The 21,346-nt window shown below is 41.3% G+C and overlaps 4 protein-coding genes across 5 annotated transcripts; 2 read left to right on the plus strand and 2 right to left on the minus strand.

Annotated features, from left to right (window-relative positions):
* Positions 1-1,111: 1,111 nt before the first annotated feature.
* On the minus strand, positions 1,112-7,412 carry gimap4 (GTPase IMAP family member 4). The gene is made up of 3 exons (XM_083995740.1): positions 7,284-7,412; positions 5,123-5,908; positions 1,112-4,329 (listed from the first exon to the last, which is right to left on the minus strand). The coding sequence occupies exons 1-3, from the start codon at positions 7,312-7,314 to the stop codon at positions 4,325-4,327; spliced, it is 822 nt and encodes a 273-aa protein (XP_083851866.1). The 5' UTR covers positions 7,315-7,412; the 3' UTR covers positions 1,112-4,324.
* Positions 7,413-7,771: 359 nt separating this feature from the next.
* On the minus strand, positions 7,772-10,329 carry chmp4c (charged multivesicular body protein 4C). The gene is made up of 5 exons (XM_083995908.1): positions 10,017-10,329; positions 9,352-9,529; positions 8,835-8,943; positions 8,494-8,620; positions 7,772-8,157 (listed from the first exon to the last, which is right to left on the minus strand). The coding sequence occupies exons 1-5, from the start codon at positions 10,243-10,245 to the stop codon at positions 8,096-8,098; spliced, it is 705 nt and encodes a 234-aa protein (XP_083852034.1). The 5' UTR covers positions 10,246-10,329; the 3' UTR covers positions 7,772-8,095.
* A 406-nt stretch (positions 10,330-10,735) lies between these two features.
* zfand1 (zinc finger, AN1-type domain 1) lies at positions 10,736-13,878 on the plus strand. The gene is made up of 8 exons (XM_083995422.1): positions 10,736-10,835; positions 11,308-11,350; positions 11,825-11,864; positions 12,000-12,133; positions 12,293-12,384; positions 12,563-12,681; positions 12,833-12,988; positions 13,631-13,878. Exons 1-8 carry the CDS (start codon positions 10,781-10,783, stop codon positions 13,805-13,807), a joined length of 816 nt encoding a protein of 271 aa, XP_083851548.1. The 5' UTR covers positions 10,736-10,780; the 3' UTR covers positions 13,808-13,878.
* A 1,249-nt stretch (positions 13,879-15,127) lies between these two features.
* On the plus strand, positions 15,128-21,239 carry maf1b (MAF1 homolog, negative regulator of RNA polymerase III b). 2 transcript variants are annotated; one of them, XM_083995706.1, is made up of 8 exons: positions 15,128-15,690; positions 16,567-16,655; positions 18,865-18,996; positions 19,090-19,252; positions 19,347-19,468; positions 19,565-19,684; positions 19,962-20,054; positions 20,177-21,239. In XM_083995706.1, exons 2-8 carry the CDS (start codon positions 16,573-16,575, stop codon positions 20,199-20,201), a joined length of 738 nt encoding a protein of 245 aa, XP_083851832.1. In that variant the 5' UTR covers positions 15,128-15,690; positions 16,567-16,572; the 3' UTR covers positions 20,202-21,239. The 2 variants fall into 2 exon arrangements, with proteins under 2 accessions (XP_083851832.1, XP_083851833.1); XM_083995707.1 differs by lacking the exons at positions 15,128-15,690; positions 16,567-16,655 and adding an exon at positions 16,681-17,543.
* The last annotated feature ends 107 nt before the right edge of the window (positions 21,240-21,346 follow it).

Below are 21,346 nucleotides of genomic sequence, written 5' to 3' on the forward strand. Positions count from 1 at the left end.
ATTGTTTCACTTATTGCTCAAGCAAAATATCAAAATATTCTCTGGTTCCAGGTTAACAACATTCATTTCAGTCAATTATGATAAGCCAATTTTAAGACATTATACATGGTTGCCCATCAAGTTGGAATAAATTATATATTTTTAACCTCTTCTCATGAAATGATTGTGACAATATTCTTGATAAAGTGTATATCAATCTCTTAAAAACATATCACTGTGAAAAATAAACCACAATTACTTACAAATCTTAAATTTCTTTGTAATAGGAATAAAAAAGAGCCATGTGTCTGAAAACAAAATCATTCCAACTTCATGGGCAACAGTGTATTTGGATTTTCTGACAATTTATTAGTTGAACGATTAAGAAAATAATCAAACTAATCATTAGCTGGCAGTGTGAACTGATAAGATCACCCTTATCTCAGGATGGTCATTTTTATTTTTTATTTTTATTTTTTACTATTACTTAATTATTTATTTCCATTATTACTGGTGTACTCTTTGGACATTTGTTAGTAGAAGAGGAGAGGGACAAGGGGACTTGACATTTCTGTGTTAATTAATTGAACTGTATGTGATGTACTTCCCCCTTTATGTTCAGAGACTAAATCCAGCAAGGGGAAGGGGAGGGGAGGGAAATAAGCCAGAGGGGTAGGGGTGGTATGGGTGGGATAAGGGTGGGACAATAGCCCACATGGGTATGACATACTCATTTTGTATATGATGTATGGTGGTATATGTACGATGTACGGTGGTATATATATATATGATTTAAGGTGGTGTATGTATATATGTCAATTAAGTAACTGTGAATTTGATTTAATGTGGGCATATTGTAAAACGGGCGGGGGGGATGAAATAATAAAAACTTGATCACAAAAAAAAAAAAAAACTAATCATTAGTGAAAACAGCCCCTAACATAAGATGCACTGTCCCATTCAAAACAATCATTATGAACCAATAGAAGCTTGTGGCAAACACACAGTTTAACAGACTGAAGGCACATTTGATTGATTTCTCAGAGAGGAAGTGATCACATGTGAAGTATTGAAGAAGGAGGCATCAGACTTAAAGCAGATTAAAAATATACATTTATTTGGACAAAAAAAAAAAAAAAACTAAACAATGCAGCACTCGCTAAAATGAAGCAATTGAATTGTATTCACTATGTGAACAGTGTCGGACAATAAGACACATAAATGATACATACTGTACAACAGAAGCCCAGTGACGTTCTTTGGCTTCGTTCATTAATTTCTTACAAGTAACTTGACTCAAGTGCTGCACTCGGAGCCACGGTACCAAACCAGGTCGACACTTGAGGAGGAAGGACGTCGAAAGTAACAAATTCATCATCACAACACAACTACAACAACTACAACATCTAGCCTATTTATAGTGTGTTTGTTGACTTTCCGACCTCTGATCACTTACGTTGCTGCCAAGCAACATTAAACCAAATATAGTCTGTAACTAAAATTAAGTATCAGTAATGAGAGAAAAATAGATCGAGGCCACTTTGCTTTCTAATGTTTCCATATAACGTCAGTATTTTACCCACACGGGGTGAAACAGTCCTATATCTGAACATACAACATTTAATCTGCTTTAATCTGTCATTAATTTAAAAAAATACATTCACATAGAAGAAGTAACAGAAACACACCTACACTGTCGACAGCTTTTCCTTGATAAAAACAGTTGTTAAGTCACTTGTTGATTGTTGGAGTGAAAACTGGACACATTTAAATCCTGAGTGAGAATTGATCTGTGATATTTACAAAGAAAGTTAAAGATTGAAGGCAAAGATTTCCAACCAGGTCTATAGACGTCATAGACGGTCCGTTAGCACCTGATGTACACCAGGATTAAACTAAACCTAACCCTAATCCTAAACCTAAGCCTAAACCTACAGCTGAGTGTTGTTGGCAGTAGCAACCACAGGGAGCTGATCTGTGCCTGTGGGACGTACAAGGCAAAGGATTCAACACTATGTGCACCTGCTTCTGCTTTGTGCAGCTGGGCCACTCCCATGAGGGCGCCATGTGCAGTACACAGACACACACACACGCTGGTCTGAGGCCCCGACGAGAGGCAGGACCGGATCGATCGATCCAACTGTGCCGCACAACCCCGATTAACTACCGTCCGAAACCGTCGACTGTGCTTTTTCCACACACTGGTGCCGTGTTACTGCTCGGTCACAGTGGCGACTGAGGTTGGGAATGAGTCCAACTCACAAAGCAGGGCTATATTAAAACCACTATAACCTCACGCAGCGCTGGAGGAGTGTGTGTCCAGAGCAGCTGACTCTGCCCCGTCAGGACGAGCCACCATCTCTTTGGAGAAAAGTGCTAAAGTCGCCACAGCCGTAGATGAAATGCTGTTTTGTATTTGACCTTGTACAAGGGTGGACATGTAAATCTGATGGTGACCCAATGGTGGCATAACAAATAAAGAGTCTTGCGTTTATGTATATACTACTCACAAAACTAGTTTTTTTGGGGGGAAAAATCCTCCACGTGAACTTAAAGGGGCCCTGTGGAGCTCAGAAAACAAACAAAAGTTGTGTTTACACCGTGAGTCCTCGAGGTCTAACACAACACGTTAAGTGCATTTCAAACAACAAACATCGGCCCAGAGCACAGCTAGTGGTCACAGACTCCGCAGGGCGCCTTCAGGCTTTTATTTTGAAGGACGTGAAAACAGCACAGAAGAGCTACACAAAGACACATTAACATACACTGTCCGTCCAAAAAGGAAGTCACCACTTGGATTTAACTAAGCTAATAGGTAAGAGCCTCCCATTGGATAATTACTGCACTTACTAATGATGATGTTTCAGCTAGCAACAACTTATCTAACCCTAACTGATGCGGTTTCATTAACCATGTCGGAAGACCCATCCTGTGGTCGTGGAAAAGATGTTAATCTATTTCAGAAGGGTCAAATTATTGGCATCAAGCAAGTAAAACATCTAAGGAGATTACTGAGACTATTAAAACTGTCCAACGCATTATTAAAAACTGGAAGGATAGTGGAGAACCATCATCTTCAAGGAGTCTAGAGTCCAGACCTTAAAGAGGAACTATGCAAGATTTTTACCTTAACTTTGCTACATTTTTACCTTAGTTAAAGAGCTTTGGAGTACTTGTGATGGTTAAATAAATTACTTGTAACTTCTTCCAGGGAGAATGGAGGCTCTCTGCCTTCCACCTAGCGTCTCGTCTCGGCAGCACCACGACACAAACGCACCCAGTAACCCGTGATCTAAGACTGCACAAATTGTAACGTCGTATGATAAATAACAATATCCACCACTCCATGGATTGATTTCTCGCCAGCTTCATTGAAAACAAATGCACATGGCCAGGAGGAGGGTTCGCAAAACGGATTGCATAGTTCCCCTTTAACCCCACTGAGAATCTTTGAAAAATGAATGCAACTCTGGACGAAAATAGTTGTTGTGACATTGCAGAAGCTTATCGAAGCGATGCCACAGCAAATGCGTGCTGTAATCAAAGCTAAAGGCGGTCTAACAAAATATTAGAGTGTGTGACTTTTTTTTTTTGGGACGGGCAGTGTATTTGTGTACGTAGAGGCTTGGATTGTGTTGTGGAGTCACAGCTCTCAGATCTGTCACAGTCTCTAACAACCCCTCCTCCGCCCGGTCCTCTCAGAGAGCACGTTAACTCACCGACCGACTGGGTGGAGACGGCAACGCGTGAAAAAACCCACTACCGCTTTAAAAGCAACAGACAAAAATCTATAACTGCTGGAGTGCCTTACAACTGTACACTGAGAGAGTAATAAAACATCGCCACATGAGAAAAACATTTAAAGTTTGGTCACAACAAATGGGAATCATTACACAAAAGCAATTCCCTCAACAGTCTTCAGCAGAATATTTTAGAAACAATTTAGTAGTGCAGTTCTGCGTACACGTGGTGTCTGACTGTACATAACAGCTCTAGATTTAATAAAATCAGTCCCGAAACATCTTCCACACTCACATAAAATAAAACAGGGGGGGGTATAAATCTTTGGGTGTTTGTGTTGAGGCGTCCCGTATCGTCCTCATAGTGAGAGGATGCTGAATAATAAAGAGAGCACGCGGCTAAACACACACACACACACACAGTAACAAGTCTGATTACAAAAAAATAAAATAAATAAAATAAATCTCAATTGTTTGTACATTCAGTGATATTTCAGTTGTTTACCCTTTTCTGTCAAATACGCAGCGCTGCCGTCAGCACAGTGAGGCAGAGGCTCTGACGGTTTAGACGGTCCATCGGCCACGGGGAGGGAGGGGGGGTCCCGTTAATCTGGAAACAGACACAGAGCATCATTAACACGGCTCCATGGGATTGATGTCACTTGTCACTATTCAGGTGTTGCTCTGGGAAAGAAAGGGACGATGCTTTGTTTTGTTCCTAGGTTTCACTTTCTTGGGGTTGCTATGGAGACTGGAGGAGGATGACAGTGAGAGGGTGGATGAGTGATGAAAGAAAAGAAGTGAAGAAATGTCTGCACCAGCCTGGACAACAAACTCCCCATATAATGACACAATGTTTACTGTAATTACTTATCTAAGCAGTTTTACTCATCAGTATTTTTGTAAAAATGTGAAAGGGATCAATTAAAGTGACAAACAGAGAATTGTCATCCTGACTGTGCTGCTTCCCTCAGCTCATTGTTTTGGTTTCAACAGCTTTACTGTTTTGGTTCTTTAACAGTGGAGTTTCCAGCAGCTGCTTTCATTAATGAGGCCAAAGCAAAAAAAACCTACAGTGTGCAGTGCACCACAGAGACTGAAACGGGGCTGAAAGCAGAGAGAGTACTGGACTGGACGAATGGTTACGTTGCTACATAACAAAGTTTTTCATGTTTCTCCTGCTCTAAAGAGCCGCTATTGCAAGTTTAATCACGTTTTGTCTGTGTTGCAAAGGATCTGATGCAACAGCAAGATGAAGTCACAATTAAAACTTCAAAGTTGATCGGGAACTTAAAAGTTTTGTGTCCATTTCATGGGCTCTTTAATTAACAGAAACATCCTATGAGAATAATCTGACACTTTACTTTCTCTGTGAATCATGGTATAAAAAAAACCCAACTCACTGGAAAGTGGATCCACCTCCATGGCTTTGGACAGACCCAGTCCAGAGTTCTGTTTGGGCCGCGCCCCCAGGTTGCGCCCCTCCTGGTTCTGGTTCTGGTTCTCGTCCACGCTCTTCTTCTCCTCCTTCCCCGCCGCCTCTGGGTTGTAGTAGCCCCCTTCCTCTGCCACCATCTTCTCCACCCTCTCCATCAAGCGTCCCACCTGGGGGTGCTCCCCGTATATGCAGTTATTTATGACAAAGTACCGTCGCTTGCACTTCTCCAACACGCCCTGCAGCTCCTTGCCCTCCCTGCGGATGTACCGCTCGATGGAGATCGTCCTCAGCACCTCCGCCCAGGTGAAAACCACGATCGTGTGCTTCCACACGTCGGCCCCGAAGAGGCTCACGTGCTCCTCGATGCGTGCGCGGTCCACCTCTGTGAACATGCCCACGGGGATGACCAGCAGGAAGGCGTGTGGCCCCGGGGCGGCCAGAGTGGCTCCTCTCACCAGCTCCTGTTTGTACGAGGGAGGGGTGTCCTGGGCGGAGAACCAGCCGGGGGTGTCCACCACCGTCACCTGCCGCCCCTGCACCTCCGTCTGCCTCGTCACGCAGAACTCGGCCGCTCTCTCCAGGCGAAACTCCTCCCGGCCGATGATGGTGTTGCCCGTCAGGCTCTTGCCCGGCCACCTCCAGCCCAGCACCACCAGGCGGAGCTCAGGCAGGCGGATGGCCGCCGCCCGGGCCGCGGCCGCCGCCTTCTTAGTCTCCTCCTCTGTCCTGGTGGTGTCTCCTGCTGTGGTCGCTGAATGACACAAGTTTAAAAGAGTCAGTGTTGGGATGAGACGTACTAGCATGTAAACTTATTGTAGGAAGAAATAATAAACTATTTAATCATTATTTTTTGCATCACTTGATCTTCTAACTATTGTTTGGTCTATAAAATGTAATAAACTAGAGATAAATGCTGATTAAAGCAGAAGTAAGCGGAATGTTTGTGTTAATATAAGTCTTAAATAGTTATATCTTCCGACAGCAATCACTTATATAGAGTGTTTGGTCTGAAACACGGGTCTGTCAGTCACTCTGCTCTGCTGTAAGCCGAGGAGAAAACTTTCCTTGTATCCTACAACCTTTATCCAATGAGGAGAGAGAACGGCGTAAAGGGGCGGTCCTCTCTGTGTGTGCAGCCAAGGGATGCGCGTGAATGTGGTGACGTAGGAACGAGGGCGGGGACTGCTAACTCCATCGGCTGACAAGAAGTTAGCCAAAACGACCGGATCACTTACTTCTGCTTTAATATTTCACAGAGCAAAGAGTTTTTGTCCCAATAGTAACTTAGCTGATATATCTACACTTATGAAGCTGAAATCAATATGTTGCTGAAACATAGGCCTAGATATTTAAACGGCAATCAAAATTAGTGACCAATTAAATTCTCTCAAGCAACTAAAAACATGTTTGTGTTAAAATGTTAATGCATCTTTATAAACAAGGCATACTTCTAATAATAATGGTGGTGATGATGATAATATATTTGATATTTAAATTGACTGCTCACTCACAACCAATTTTCCTAGCATTTTACTTACATATCTAAATGTCCATATTTGTTCTGACACGTTTTACTTGGAGATAATTTATTAAATTTGCATTGAACAAACGATTTGAGTGTTATTACTCTGAAAACACAATAGTCCAGTTATGAAAACCAAATTGATCAACAGTACTTTCGCTTCCTGAAGCACAGTTTTAATATAGCATATAAACTTCACTTTACTTTTTCCTGTTTGTCACAGTTTATTTACAATTCACTATATTGCTTTAATATCCCAATGATTTCCATTTTGCGATAATTAATATGCTCAACCAATAGCTGTGATGTATAAACACATGTAAGATGATACTGTATTGATCCCTGGGGGCTTTACAAGCTATCCCAGCATAAAAAAGCCGTCATACTTTGTTAATAACTATGTAATATGAAGCTTTAGGTCCAGGAAGTTTTTCCAACATCCTCTGACATGAGTCACGTCGTGTGAAACGTGTCATGTTTGGAGGTTAATGTTGTCTCTGCTAACTTAGCGCTAATTTTTCACAGCCACTTAAACGCACCACATTTGTTTGACAACTTCAAAGTTAGCGACAGTTTTAAAAAGATAATAATGTTAGTTTCTTACCCGCTGTCTGCTGTGGTGTGTTCGCCTCCATGCTGTGTTTTATTACAGATTTTAGTCTGTTTCGGCTGTTATTGGTCTTTTGGTGGCTAGTTCACCGGAGCAGGACTTCCTCTTGTTCAACTCACAAGCTACTGGAGCGTGACGACGGAGACTTCCGGCCACGCCCTTCAAAATAAGAGCGTCTTACGCCGTAAACCGGAAGCTGCATAACCACACACCAGTACCAAAGTAAAAGTCTAAATAAAAATGACAATTGCAAAAATCAGTTTTCACACTACTCTAGAAATGTGCAATATCACAGGGAGTTATAACATTCATGCTAAATTATATCTGTGGTAACTTATGGCAATGACAGCAGAGGAGATAATAGCAGTAGTCAGGCATTATTGATATGGGAATCATTTTATTGTTGAATATTGAAAAGAAACATATTTACAGTGTTAATGCAAAGTCAAAGTTTATTTACATAAGTTTGGCATAAAAGTACAGAAGGATTCTTCATGTCTTCAATAAGCTTATATCAGCAGGAGGTTCTGTGGGAAGATACCAATGACAAAAAGAAGAAGAAGAAGAAAAAAAAAACAGATGTAGGCTAGTAAAGAAAAATAAAAAGTGTATTCAATTTAAAATTGCAGTTTGCTGACTCCTTCACTTGAATGTTTTAATTTCTTGATAAATATATAACCTGGATAATAAAGCTATGAACAAAGAGGTTTTTAAAATAAAGAACTTCATTTTCCCTAACAACTCAAGAATAACCATATCATGACTCTGTACCACTTCCATTATACAGTAAGGCTGCATTTATGTACTTAAGTTGCCCACGACGCCAGCATACGCATGTCATCGTCATCTTCAACCCTGTTCTTGGTTGCTGTAAAAACAATCAAGTTTAAGTTAAGTTAATCAATGAATATCATCAAATTATAATGGAACATGTGATTCTGTTTTCTTGCACATTTTAAATCCATACATTTGTGTACAATACAGATCAAAACATTTCTAAATCATGATGCAATTTTGACATGCAAAAAAAATATACAGTATAAAGCCAACATCATCAGTCAGAGCAACATGCTTACACAAAATGTATGAGATTTAGTTCTAAAAGCTCAAATATATGACGTTGCCTTCTAAATTTCTAATGAACAGTAGTCTAAAAAAAAAAAAACAATTGTCTTTATTTAGGTCTGTGCTGTGTTGTACTTACTTGCTCTGTGGCTGGGCCGTGCTGAAGGCAGTTTGGAGCTTGGCACGCTGGGTAATCCACCCATACTCTTCATGCTGTCCTCAAGATCCTCCTCTTCCAGCTCTGCAAGCTCTGCCAGCAACTCATCCTAAGAAAACACATTAGATAAACAACACGCAGAGTTTTGTTACAAGCATCTTTTAGGGCAAGAAAAAAGATTAGCAGCCACACACAGCGGGTACCACACTTTTTTTTTTTTTTAAATCTGCGTTGTGTGTCAAAAAAGAAAATGTCCTAAAAAGGAAGAGAAAGATCAAGAGAGCATAAAAAAGTATTTGACAGGAGGTAGAAAAAGTATCAACCTCATCGAATTCCTCGCCAGTAGATCTGGAGATGGCCTCGCTGATCTCTCGTGCCACGTCCTGTTGCTCCGTGATATCCCCCATCAGATCATCTATCTTGTCGATGTCCCTGAAAAAGACCCAAGGGGGACATAAAATGGCGAAAATTACAAAAAACATCACTGTAAATTAAAGTTCGACACAACTTCAACAAAAATGTTTTTTCCTTTTTGTGTATTAATCATTTGATTTAGCTAAATATCTCTATTTTATAAAGTGATAACTTCACAGTTGGCTTGAGACAGTCTGTACATGTAGCCTATATCTGGGTTTGATGTTTTCCTTAGAGCTTTGGAAATAAAGTCGATGTGTTAAGCTCCCTTTGCAGCTTCAAGTTTGGAAGTGTAATAGAAAAAGTCTCCTGAAATAAATGCACTGTTGGGTCCCCCATCACAAGAATAGACAAAGTGTTATTTAGCAATTTAAGATGAATTAATAGTAACAAATGTCAGTATTGCTAATGCCAGGAGGTTCTTACATGTTTTCGTGGACTTGCTTCATGGCCTTGGCAGCATAGCCCATATTCTTCAGGACCTCAGTGTTGGTGTGCGAGTTCTCCAGAGCTTCTCTCTGAAACTCGATGGTGGAGAGTGTGCCGTCAATCTGGGTGAGCTGCTGCTCCAAACGCTTCTTCCTCTTCAGGGCCTGCAGAGCAGCTGAAGCAGAGAAAGCCTAAAAGTCACTCATGTGTGACTTGTGATCATTTCACTTGTCCAAATCTGGTTGAGGGAAAAAGAACAATAACAACACTGGGTTCCTCCCATTATATAACAGATGATTCACCTTAACTATGCAGCACTTCAGGGTTTCAAGTTGGGAAAAACTCTGTGGGTTTCAGGAATTTTCAGGTTTATTAAATTATTCTTTTGTTTCTTTTCTGCAGCCGTACTTGTCACAAACTCGTTATACTTGCTGCTGCTATACTGAAGCTTCTCTCTGGAAAACACCATCACAATGAAAACACAGCACCATCACTGTGTCCATAATCTTACATAGGACAGTGAATCGACTTCTCTAACCTCTACATATCTCAGCTGTAAACACTTGTAGCTATTCACTTTTAACAACAGCCTAAGGTGTGCGGGCCTAGTTTCTCAGTGCCCTATAGGCTCTGAAGAACAGGTGCAAAGTTCAAAAACATACCTCTCTTGTTTTTAGTGCCATTCTTCTTGGCTATTATTAATTCCTGCTCTATCCTCTTCTCCAGGTAATCCTGTTTCTTCGTCAGCATTTCCTCTGTTTCTCGCAATTTGTGAATGGCCTCCTGAGGCGACGGTCCTCCTCGCGACCGGTGGTGTTTGGACTTTGAAGAGCTCGAGGAGCCCGAGCTCGAGCTTGAACTCCCCTTGAATAACTTTGCGATTTTGCTCATTTTTGCTGCCTTTGGCGTGAAATGTCCAGGTAACGAACGACTCTGACGACCCAGACCTCAGTGTGTCCACAGGTAACGTTAGGTATGTTGCTCGCAGTCGCAGATTTTCCTGTTCGACGGGTTTATGCATTCAATTCAAATCAGCCAGTGAGCGCACCTCTACACCACACCTTTCACCTGTTCTTTCGCCATACCTGAATGACGTAGTGTCACCTGACACCTGCCCCACTCCGCCCTGAAACCCACCAAACAAAAACGAGTTTTTGGTAAAGCTTTGATAAACAAATAAATACACATTTGTAATGTAAAAGTCAGTCACTTAATTTTATTACAACACTAAAATATGAATTATTATTATTTTTTATTATGTGTGAAACAAAAACAAACTTGATTTTTTTTTTTTTTTTTTTGGGGGGGGCATAGACTGTAAAAAGAGGGGGAAACGTCTCGGTCACGTGATTCGACTGTTGGGGTCAAAGTTTGTGTTGACGTCATCCGCAGACTGACGGCTAACCAGCTAACAGCTAACAAACTAATGGCTGAATTAGAGATTGGGAAACATTGTCAGATCGATTCCTGTAACCTGCAAGGTCTGTTCCGACTCCATTTTGGTCTAATAAACAAAGATATTAAAGTGTGTCGCCATGTTTGATCATAAAACACCGCCAGCGTCTGTTTAGCACAGTTAGCCTGTCAGCTAGCCTCGTTAGCTAACTGTTACACAGCCTCTTGTTTTGTTTTGTTTCTGGTCACAGTGACAGCACCGTCTGCAAAACGACACTAATGGTGAGAAGAGCCACTCTGGTATCTGGCTTTGGTAGTCTGTAGACTAGGCTGATAAGGTGCATTTGGTTTATACCGATAAGTGTGTATGAACATGAGTCACTGGGGTTCAACTTCACTGAACAGCAACTGAATGGAGTAAGTCCTTTATTTTCTGCTGTAACCACGTCTCAGGCCACAGTATTTAACAGATGTGGCAGGTATGCACTTCATCTGGGAATAAACCGTGTTAAGAAAACTGTCTGATGGATCTTGTTGTTCTCACCATCCCTCTCATAGATTTCCTTCCGTTTATATGTGCTTCCTGCAGCGGTGTTTTCTGGTAAGATATCCCAACCACCCTCAGAGTAAAGTGATTTTCATAAATTAAAATATTTTGACCTTTAACTCCAAGGAGCAAAGAGATTACAATCACATGAAAAAAACATAATATGGGCTTCTCATTTGAGAGGTTTAGGTCTTATTCCATCTTGTCTGTGAAATTAAATTGAATATGTTTTGTTTTGGAGCTAATCGAATAGGACATTAGTCACATTGAGATTGTGAGTATACTATCTGGCATTTATTTAACTAAATAAAAAAAACATAATTGGCAGATTTACTTTTAATAGACTGGAAACAAGAGTTTCAACACAATATTTTAAAAGTATGGCACACACTTGCCAAAAATAGAAATACAAAAAAAGAGAGAAGCATCTCATAGCTGCACTTAAGAACAGTAAAGGGAGTTTAATGAGTGAATGTTTTTTATTTTTAATCTTTGCTATCTTTGCAATGTATCTTTTGTCCCCTACAGCCTTGATCACAGAGGCAGAGAGGCCCACTCATGTCCTGAGGTAGGCTGTGCTGTGGTGGACATTGTGTTTCTGTTCTTCTTTGATAAGATTGGGACAAATACGTGTTTCTTCTGTTGTGACACTAATGATAGTATTTGTGCTGTTTTTGTCTAATTTCCATCAATTTGTTTATAGGAGTCTGTGAAAACAGAACGAAAGGCGACTGGTGGCAGTGGCACTAAAAGTTATCCGTGCTCATTTGAAGCCTGCAAGGGGAAAGAGTTGCTGCCAGTCATATGCCCACAGTGTGAAAAACATTTCTGTTTGGCGTAGGTTCACTTTTTTCTTCTTCTTTCTATTTCATGGAACAACACTGTGCTGACATTGCCTGTGGTTCCAGTGTTTGTTTGGACCTGGTACAGATGGACTCGACATTAAGGGAATATTTTTGTAAGTTAAAAGTAAAAGTTTTTGTTCTTGATTTCTAGCCACCGCCATCAAGATGATCACAAGTGTGAGAAGTTGGAGGTCCAGAAGCCTCGAATGGCAGCCACTAAAGAGCTGGTGCAAAAAATAGTGGGTAAGTCTAGTATCTAGAGCAGGTATCTTGATATTGTGACTGTTTCTTTGTCATTCCCCTTTTTGTCCACATGGGATCAGTATTAAACAAGATGTTACCATCTTTGTCATATGCACATCTGTTTGTATTACTTATCCTCTGTACATTTGGATCATGTCGCTCTCTTGTGTCTACACAGAGTCAAAGGATGGATCCAAAAGTAAAGGACGTAGAGGAGCAAAGAACAGTGCGACTGCAGCTAAGGTGGCACTAATGAAACTGAAGCTGCATGCTGCAGGAGACAAGGGACTGCCCCAGGTAAAATCCTGTCTATTATGTATGTAATTCCTGAGGGAGCTTCATAAATACATAAATAGATGTTGCATATGATCTTCAGTGTGCCTCTGTGTATGATTATGTTTATCATTTTGCCCAGCTGACTATTTCCTTACCTTTTTTGGCCTTGCAGACAGAGAGGACCTATTTTCAGGTTTATCTCCCTAAAGAATCCAAAGATTCCAGCCAACCCATGTTCTTCTGCTCCAAATGGAGCGTGGGAAAAGTGGTGGATTACGCAGCCTCCCTAGCTAGTCTGAAGAACAACAATAACATACTGACAGCTAAGGTAAGAGCAGGTGAAATGCAGGTGTTAGATCTGGGCACTGTCCTGCAAAGCATGTCACAGCAGAGAGGGCTCTTCTAACAGGAAGTTCAGTGAAGCAGTGTTAAATATTTAGAATGTCGATGTTCTTTCAGAACTACCTTACATTGTTGTTTGCAGTGTTTTAGTGAAGCTTTTTAACACAAAATCAGAAATTCAATTCTTTCCTGTTATCCCATTCCCTTTCCTGGTAAAACAGTTTATATTTAGGTAGATCAATGGAATAAATTCATTAAGAAAAGACAAGCAAATCATTTTTGCATATATTATCTTTTACTGTGGAAAATCCGCAAGCATCTTCAAATTGTCTCTTCCTTTTTATCACTCTTTGATTGCACAAACTCATACAAAATTTGTAAACTAACAGTCTAATTATTCCTATATATTATGAATATTAAATTAAAATACTCAAATGTGAAATTATTATAATTTGTTCCATATATATTGTGCTTCATCTAATACAAATACAATACATGAAATATTTCAAATATAAGTGCCCCCCCCCCCCCCCCCCCCCAAAAAAAAAAAAAAGAAACAAAAAGAACAAAATTATAATTGTCATACTGTACATCTTGACAGTGTGTTTCTCTCACTGTGTGTTTGCAGAAGCTGAGGTTATGCCACCCTCAGACAGGAGAGGCCTTGCGGATGGATGACACCCTGCTCTCACTGCTGGCTCACCCTGAAACTCCCCTGTACAATGGGGGTAATGTGATACTAGAGTACCTGGATAATGAGAGCACTGGCCTGGGGGATGTTTCCGACTATATCACACAGTCCTGACGCAAACCAGTTGTTTTCTATATGCAATTTGTTTTTATCTATCTTGTTTTTATCTAAATAAAAATAAAATGTTTTTTGTGGAAATATTGGATGTTGGTTGCAGCTTTTTTACTTGAAGGTCATTGCTGCTCTCTGGGCATGGATGCCATGATGAACACACCATGTACAAATGGTTGGAGAACCTGGTTAAGTTTGATTAGATGAATGACGTCAATAAGACGCTGATTACTGAGCATGAGGAGGAGAGTTACATCCTTATTGTGGAGGGCTTCCTGCTTCACCTTTGATCGATGTGCTGAACCAGAGAATTTGGCTCTGGCTTAACCAAATTTACTGTTATTTCCATCCCTAATAAAAAATAGAAATAGTAAGAGGTACACCAGAGACTACTCAACACTACATCCTCAGTGTGCTTGATGTTCATACATAGGAACACTAGAACCTCCATAGACATTAGTACAGGGTGTAGAGCCATATCTAGACATCAGCTTTTTATTTGACGAGCATTATTTGCCTATATCATATTCTAAACATATTTTTTAAATTATTAATCACGACCCAGGTGGGACTTGAACCCACAATCCCCAGCTCCGGAGGCTGATGCCTTATCCATTAGGCCACTGGGCCGATATTTTATATTTAAAAAAGCTTTTGTTTTTATCTATCGTTGGCCGCTAGTGGTTTTTGTTGTTGTTTTTTCAGATATATTGACAGCGAACCTTTTTTCTTCTTCTTCTTCTTTTTTTTTTTCTTTTTTTTTTTACCATAACCTGTACCGTGCTTTTTAATTTTTTTTTTTTTTTTTTTTTTACAAAATTGTGCTGCTGCGTGCCTGATCGATGACATTAATCAGGATATTTCGTATGATTTAGTGCAGTGTAGTGTTGAACATAGGACACAAGACCAACGTTCAGATGATAATGGAGGCTAAACAGTGCGATCAAGTGAGACCTCTTTCAACAAATCTTGAAGGAGGATGAGGAAGACATATTTGGATTGTAAATAAATGTAGGATTATCCATGTGGAGATAAAATCGCCTTTTGGATATTTGCGTGAAGAAAAGCAGTGGATTTCAAGAAAGTCTGTTGGGCGCGAATAAATTAACGGAATCAAAATATTTACAGACAGTACAGTTCCTTGTTTCTGCCATTTAAACACAGCTCTAGCCTGGGGGACAGACCGAGCGCTGTTAACCAATCACTTTACTTCATTCCTTCTATTGACAGGTCCAAGGACCAATCACAAGAGAGCGTTGAGTAAAAGTGGGCGTGGACGCTGGGCAAACATATATAAATGAAAAGGGGCTGGGCTTTACAGCACAGTAGATCCCGTTGTTTTGATGAGAATAGATGTTTTGTTGACGCGACCGACTATTTGAGAAAAAACTTGACCTGCTGTGGTGAATTATTCGCTGAGAAAGTCGTTAGTCGTCACTTCTCTGATCGAGTCGCTTAGAAAAAAGGCGACTTGATCTAGCTAACACAAGCTGCTTTGTAAAAAATCAGGTCGAAAGGGATGCCGCTGCAGACAGACTCCGACGGACGCAAACAGTCTCTGGATTTAATCTCATCGCATTTAATCGGCAAGAGCAGTTTTTCTATAAATTTAAAAGGCCTCAGAATAACTCCCTCTCGACCGAGTGCTTGTGGAAGATGTTTATTGCCCAGTGTGAATTAATAGCTCGTTGGTGAAGTGAAGAAAAGGACCGTTAACAGTCGGTAACATAGCTAACGGCTCAGGTAGCTAACATTAGCTGGTCAAAGACAGCGCGCGCGGATCGTTAATCTTTGGCTGTTCTGAAAAGAAAAAAAAGACGAAGAGGAGTCTACAGTCTGCGGATTATCTGCTATTATTTTTGTGACCCTGCTGAAAATACTACACGGTAAGAAAACTGGGGTGAAACATCGACCGAGGGGAACAGGAAGACGATTTGTCAACTTGTATTGAGCAGGGTGGGGGAGGGGCGGTGGTTTACAGAGAGGAAATTGTGTTGTTATCTTTATTTTAGAAATATGTCCTCATGGGGCGCTGTAACCACACCTAACTAATTACTTATAACGTTACAGACAACAGTTGTTATGTTATGTTATCTTTACCGACTTTATAAACAGTTGCAGAGAGCCTGACCTATTTTTTTTTTTTTTTTTTTACCAAAGTAAAACCTACCAACACACTGTAGAGATGGAGAAAACAAGAGCTGCGTCATAAACACAACGACGGCGTCAGCGAAAAACCAAAAGTAAAAGTGCTTAATGCAGGAAATAACTCCTGATAACGCTGTTTTTAGTACTGAAAATTCAAAAATTTCCTCTGACATGTAGGCAAGTAGGGGTATAAATGAAGAAAATGTATGTACTTATGTAAATGTACCTAGTTATATTCCACCCTTATGTCATGACATGACATGCGTGTCAAACGCTTGTTTGACACGCATTTAAATACCAAGTGTCTGTTGCCATGGCACTGTTTCAAGTAGATGTACCTCGTTTTCTATGTATGGAAACAAAATGAGGAACCAAGAGTTTTCTATGTACCAGGATGTGACTGTTGACTAACATCAGATGTGTATGTGGTGAAGATGGCACCACATACACAAGATGTTTACTTGCACTTGCACACTCCGATTGATTTCTAATTGATTTTTTAAGACTGTTTTTTTTTACTGTAACTTGAGTCTGCCTTGTGCATGAAATGCGCTTTATAAATAAAGTTGAATTAAATTATAACATTGTCTTAATATTTTTCTTTTTTTTCTCAGGCAACAATGAAACTGTTGGAAAACTCCAGCTTTGAAGCTCTCAGCTCTCGACTGTGTGTCGAAACAGGGGAGTCTCGCATCCTTGGCAGGTAAGGGGGCCATACAGTATCTGTTTGTTTGTACACACACCATTGTAATGTTATTGGAGAGGGAACAGTTATTTTATATACTAGGAAATGCAATAAATCTACAACATCAAAAGCAGAATCATGAATAGTGAAGACGTAGAGGGGGCTTTCTAGTCTTTATGGATCTCTTGTTTACCTTCTGCACTACACAGACTCCACCTTTAGTTCACACACCCCATTTGCCCTGGCTCGAAGCATGCTGACCTCTTGAGGTGAACATGCATTTATGCGGGCAGCTTTACTGTTTCTATTTCCGTAGTGCAGTCTTAGTGCTCAACAGGAACATCAACACAACAGTGAAACCTCAGACTCAGACTTGTGTTTATGTCAGAATAGGAGCTCATAGTGAACAAGTTCTCCTCATGCAGGAAAAGTTTCCTCTGGTGTGATGTCATGAGACAGTCACGGAGGGTAGGAGAGGTGTGGCAGGTTCACAGATCACAGACATGTCTCATAAACAGGGGTAGTGGAGCAAACGAGTACCTGCTTGTTATGCAATATCATGATAACAGGCCCGCCGAGGTAAAAGCCTACTTTCAGGACCTGTGCGGAAAGTTAATAACTGACAGAGCAAGTTTTTTGACCCAGCTAACTGCACAACATTACAATGTTTTTCAGGTTATATAAGGCCTTGAGCAGGGTTTGTGATTACAGTGACAGTATGGTTACATAAAGGGCAGTGGGTTGTGGAGTTAATGTAGCCCAGTCTGAGCGCAGCCTTTGGAGTGTGGGTGGTGAAACTGAGCTTCTGTGCTTGTTGTGACCTCGAGTGACGCACATCACGGTGTCCTCTCGCACAAGTCTGTGGCTATTTCGAAGGCTGCTGTGAAGTGTGTTGTCGGAGCATGTGTACGTACACACACACACAAACATGTATAATAATTCAACATAATAGCCGAGTGAAGCTGGAGCTGCCAATGCTGCTGGTGTTTAGGCTGCTTAGTGGATTAGTGAGACAGCCCATCACAGCAGCAGGACTTACAAGCTGCAGCCTTTAACTAAAATCGTACTTTCCAGGCGGCTCATGTTATTTTCCACGGATGAAATTCTGGTTTAACCACACAGAGATTGCATTTAATGGTGATCAATGTAGTCCGTACTGCACTTTTAAAAAGTGAACCAGTGCTCTGAGCAAAGGTCATTTGCACAGTGCGAAAGAAAGAAAACCAGAATTGCAACAGTTAAAATAGCTGACACAACAATACATAAACAAGTATGTAAGAAGGCTGCAGTTGCAGCTGAGTAGGAGCTATTTTTAATCGCATCTAGTGTTTGTAATTTTCACTCTGCTTCGGTGTCAGTTCTCTCACAAGTGTTTTGTCGACAAGTCAGCTGTGTTGTGGATGGAAAACCAGGGCAGTTATTTCCACCACAGTATCTTCTGCCACCCCATGTCCCTAAATTTAGGCTGGCAAGGACAGAGAGGGTCTTGGTTGTCTATCTAAAGTTGCACAACCTTTTGCTCTTACATAACCTCTGGGTGGGTGGGGGCAAAATAAACAAGCAGACACCAGTGAGCTCCACTTGCATATCTGTATACAAAGCTGTCTGACCCAGAAACACGAAGGAGCACGTAGCAGAATTTGGCACCGACTTGTTCTGGGCAGATGTTTGTGCAGATAAAGTTCCCAGTGGAAAGACATGGCCTGACTTGTCAAACAATGATACAGGAGGTTACAGCCTGGTTTATTGCAATACGTTCTTTATAATGGCAGTACAACAAGAATAACATGAAATGTAACCAGAAATAGTCGGGCTGTGTTCATATTTTCCCAAATTAAGCAGTTGTCGTGACCAGTGCATACTCCAGATGACCATTTACTTTTTTGATTTTTAGCCTGTTCACTTTTTTCTTTGCTTTATTTATGAAACAACAGATGATAAAAACAGTTGTAAGGTGCAGTCTAATACATTTTCCTTTCTATTTATGGTTACAGCGTTCACTAATGAATCAGGCCTCGTATAACCGAGTAAAAATCCATTAAAATACCCTCCAGTACCCATTATGTGTTGTGTATTAGTGTGTTTAAGCCTAATGGATTATTGTATTCTTAAGAGATTCAGCCAGCAGCTGGATTTGTCCATGTTGTTTATAACACACACACACTAACAAATACACACAAATAAGTACGCATCGCTTACAAAGTGCTACTTCATTTCTGCCCCACAGGATCGAGAGCTATTCCTGCAAGATGGCAGGAGACGATAAACACATGTTTAAGCAGTTCTGCCAGGAGGGGGAGCCACACGTCCTGGAGGCTCTGTCCCCCCCTCAGTCCACCAGCGCCACCAGCCCTTCACAGTGAGTACTGCAGGCACAGACATGTCAGAACACACACCAAAGCCCAAGGCGGACAAGTCGTAAAAATGTCCCTGTTGTGTCTTTTCTCCTCAGACTGGGGAAGAGCAGTGAAGACGGGGAAAACCCTCTGAGTGACAAGTGTTGCAGGAAGACTCTTTTCTACCTCATCACCACGCTCAACGAGTCTTTCAGGCCGGACTACGACTTCAGCGCAGCGCGGGCTCACGAGTTCAGCCGAGAGCCGAGCGTCAACTGGGTCAGTGCCTCCTCCGACCCCCCTGTGGAGCAGAGCGTGTAGTTTCCATGTCAGAGAGGCGGGGTGATAATTTGAGTGTGATTTCTCTCTGCAGGTGGCCAACGCAGTGAACACCAGCCTGTTCTCCGCCGTGGGAGAGGAGTTCAACTCTCTGGGGCCGGAGCTGTGGAACGCCATCGACCAAGAGATCAACCTGCAGGGCTGTGACATTTACAGGTAGGAGGGCATGCTGTATGCTACAACCACGTTGCTGTGAACCCTTTGAGGTACAGGATAGCTAATTTAAATCCATGTCTATATATTTGTCCGCAGCTACAACCCTGATCTGGACTCAGACCCTTTCGGTGAAGAGGGGAGCCTCTGGTCCTTCAACTACTTCTTCTACAACAAAAAGCTTAAGAGGATTGTATTCTTCACGTTTCGCTCCGTCAGGTGAGCTGCTGCAACACTCCACTGATGTAGTTGTTACCTTCATGCTCTCAACACAGTCTTACGTGACTGGAAGAGGTTTTATCTGTTTATCATAAAGTGGAATGGAATGGAATATACTTTTAGTACACAATGAAGAAATATACCAGTAATTAAATTGGTTTACAATAAGCATTTGTCACATGGGGGTAGTGGATGCAAGATGAGTCTCTAAAAAGCGGTGCAAACAAATATAAAGTCAAGAATCAGCTGCTGATCATGTGATCTTTGATGCCTGCAGCGTCCTCAGCGGCTATGGACGTGACTGTCTCGACAATGAGCTGGACATGGAGCTGGATGACGAGGAGGAAATGGATGGGTTCACTGAGGACAGGTAAGACTTGCCCTCGATTTTCTGTGTCCAAGTGATTTAACTTGGAGTTATTTCCTGTTGTTGGCTGTAGGTGACTTCATGTGGCTTTGTCTCACTTGTTTTGTCCTTTTGCCCTCACCCAGGTGCCTCAGAGCTCTGTGCGTGTGAGTTCGTCCAGACGACGCGCCTCGGCCAAAGAGTATCTCGGCTTTTCCTCCTCCCATTCTTCACCTCATCCTACATTGTTTTTTTTGATTTTGGGCTGTTGCTGCCTTTCATCCAAAGCCATGTTCCTAACTTTAGACGAAATGCATGTTTGAAGCCTTCTTTTCTGCTGGCAGTGAACTGTGGACTGTGAGACGATGGACATTTTGTAAAGACCCCATGGTGACTCCTAAGCTTCTTCATTATCCAGTCTGGTTTTTGTTTTGTTTTTTGACCCAAAGCTCCAGGCCCAAGCTGGAACTCATGAACACACCGGGCTTCAAAACGCTTGTCACATTTCCAAAGAGACCACTTCATGGACTTGTAATGGACGTGTGGCCAAAAAGAAGTGCAAGCAAAAGTTGGGTTTCGTGCAAATGATGTCAAAGTGGAGTCCAGATAACACCAGCACCAATGAAGACTGACAAATAAAAGTTTCTAATATTCCAACCTGGGACGGGGCTGGGTCCATTTTAAAAGTCCTGTTGAGACTGACTGATCAGCTGAAGACTCGGCTGTGGTTCATCGTTTGCTACTTTTGTGTGTTGCTTTTTAAGTGTGACGGTGACGTTACTGTGAGAACTTTTTTTAGCACTGAGTTTGAAATTCTAAAATCGCTGCATTTATAACTGTATTATTAAACCTTATTACTGCAAACACTTGTCTGTACTCGGTAGACAGGACGGCACAGCCAATGAAACTATTGGCACGTGGGTTGCAGCTCAGCAAACATATCAGCTTTTATCACACGTTCCCCCCTTTGTCTGTTTGATTTTATATGTCATCTAGATCCAGTGTCTTTTCAGTGTCTCCCTAACCTTCTCCGGTTAACCTTATTTTCTAAATGTCTCGTCTTGCCAGTGTTTTCTTTGCTCATTACCTCAGTGCAAAGGCGTCATCGCAAAGTGAATGTAGAGTGCAGTTTAGAGGAAAAAAACCCAGAAAATCCTAACAAAAAATGGCTGATTGTTCGGCATTATTTTTTAGAAACTATGCTCCTCATGTTCCTTTAAAGTTGGTAGGAGTTCTGTGTCTTTTCTTGACTGCTTTGTGCTTCGTTTGGCCGATATATTACAGATGTGAATAAACTGGTGTTTGAATCAGATAAG

This window comes from Trachurus trachurus, assembly GCF_905171665.1.
Source record: "Trachurus trachurus genome assembly, chromosome: 20".
Taxonomy (NCBI): Eukaryota; Metazoa; Chordata; class Actinopteri; order Carangiformes; family Carangidae; genus Trachurus; species Trachurus trachurus.

Bases quoted from the DNA above. Each gene is read 5' to 3' on its own strand.
- zfand1 (XM_083995422.1), top strand. From the start codon at position 10,781: ATGGCTGAATTAGAGATTGGGAAACATTGTCAGATCGATTCCTGTAAC. The intron at 12,134-12,292 runs GTAGGTTCACTT...CTTGATTTCTAG, and splicing joins GAAAAACATTTCTGTTTGGC to CCACCGCCATCAAGATGATC. The intron at 12,682-12,832 runs GTAAAATCCTGT...TTGGCCTTGCAG, and splicing joins GAGACAAGGGACTGCCCCAG to ACAGAGAGGACCTATTTTCA.
- gimap4 (XM_083995740.1), bottom strand. From the start codon at position 7,314: ATGGAGGCGAACACACCACAGCAGACAGCGG. The intron at 5,909-7,283 runs GTAAGAAACTAA...TGTGTCATTCAG, and splicing joins CACACCACAGCAGACAGCGG to CGACCACAGCAGGAGACACC.
- maf1b (XM_083995706.1), top strand. From the start codon at position 16,573: ATGAAACTGTTGGAAAACTCCAGCTTTGAAGCTCTCAGCTCTCGACTG. The intron at 19,253-19,346 runs GTCAGTGCCTCC...TTCTCTCTGCAG, and splicing joins GAGAGCCGAGCGTCAACTGG to GTGGCCAACGCAGTGAACAC. The intron at 19,685-19,961 runs GTGAGCTGCTGC...TGATGCCTGCAG, and splicing joins TTCACGTTTCGCTCCGTCAG to CGTCCTCAGCGGCTATGGAC.
- chmp4c (XM_083995908.1), bottom strand. From the start codon at position 10,245: ATGAGCAAAATCGCAAAGTTATTCAAGGGGAGTTCAAGCTCGAGCTCG. The intron at 8,621-8,834 runs GTTGATACTTTT...GTGTTTTCTTAG, and splicing joins CTGGCGAGGAATTCGATGAG to GATGAGTTGCTGGCAGAGCT. The intron at 8,158-8,493 runs GTAAGTACAACA...TTGTTTTTACAG, and splicing joins ACGGCCCAGCCACAGAGCAA to CAACCAAGAACAGGGTTGAA.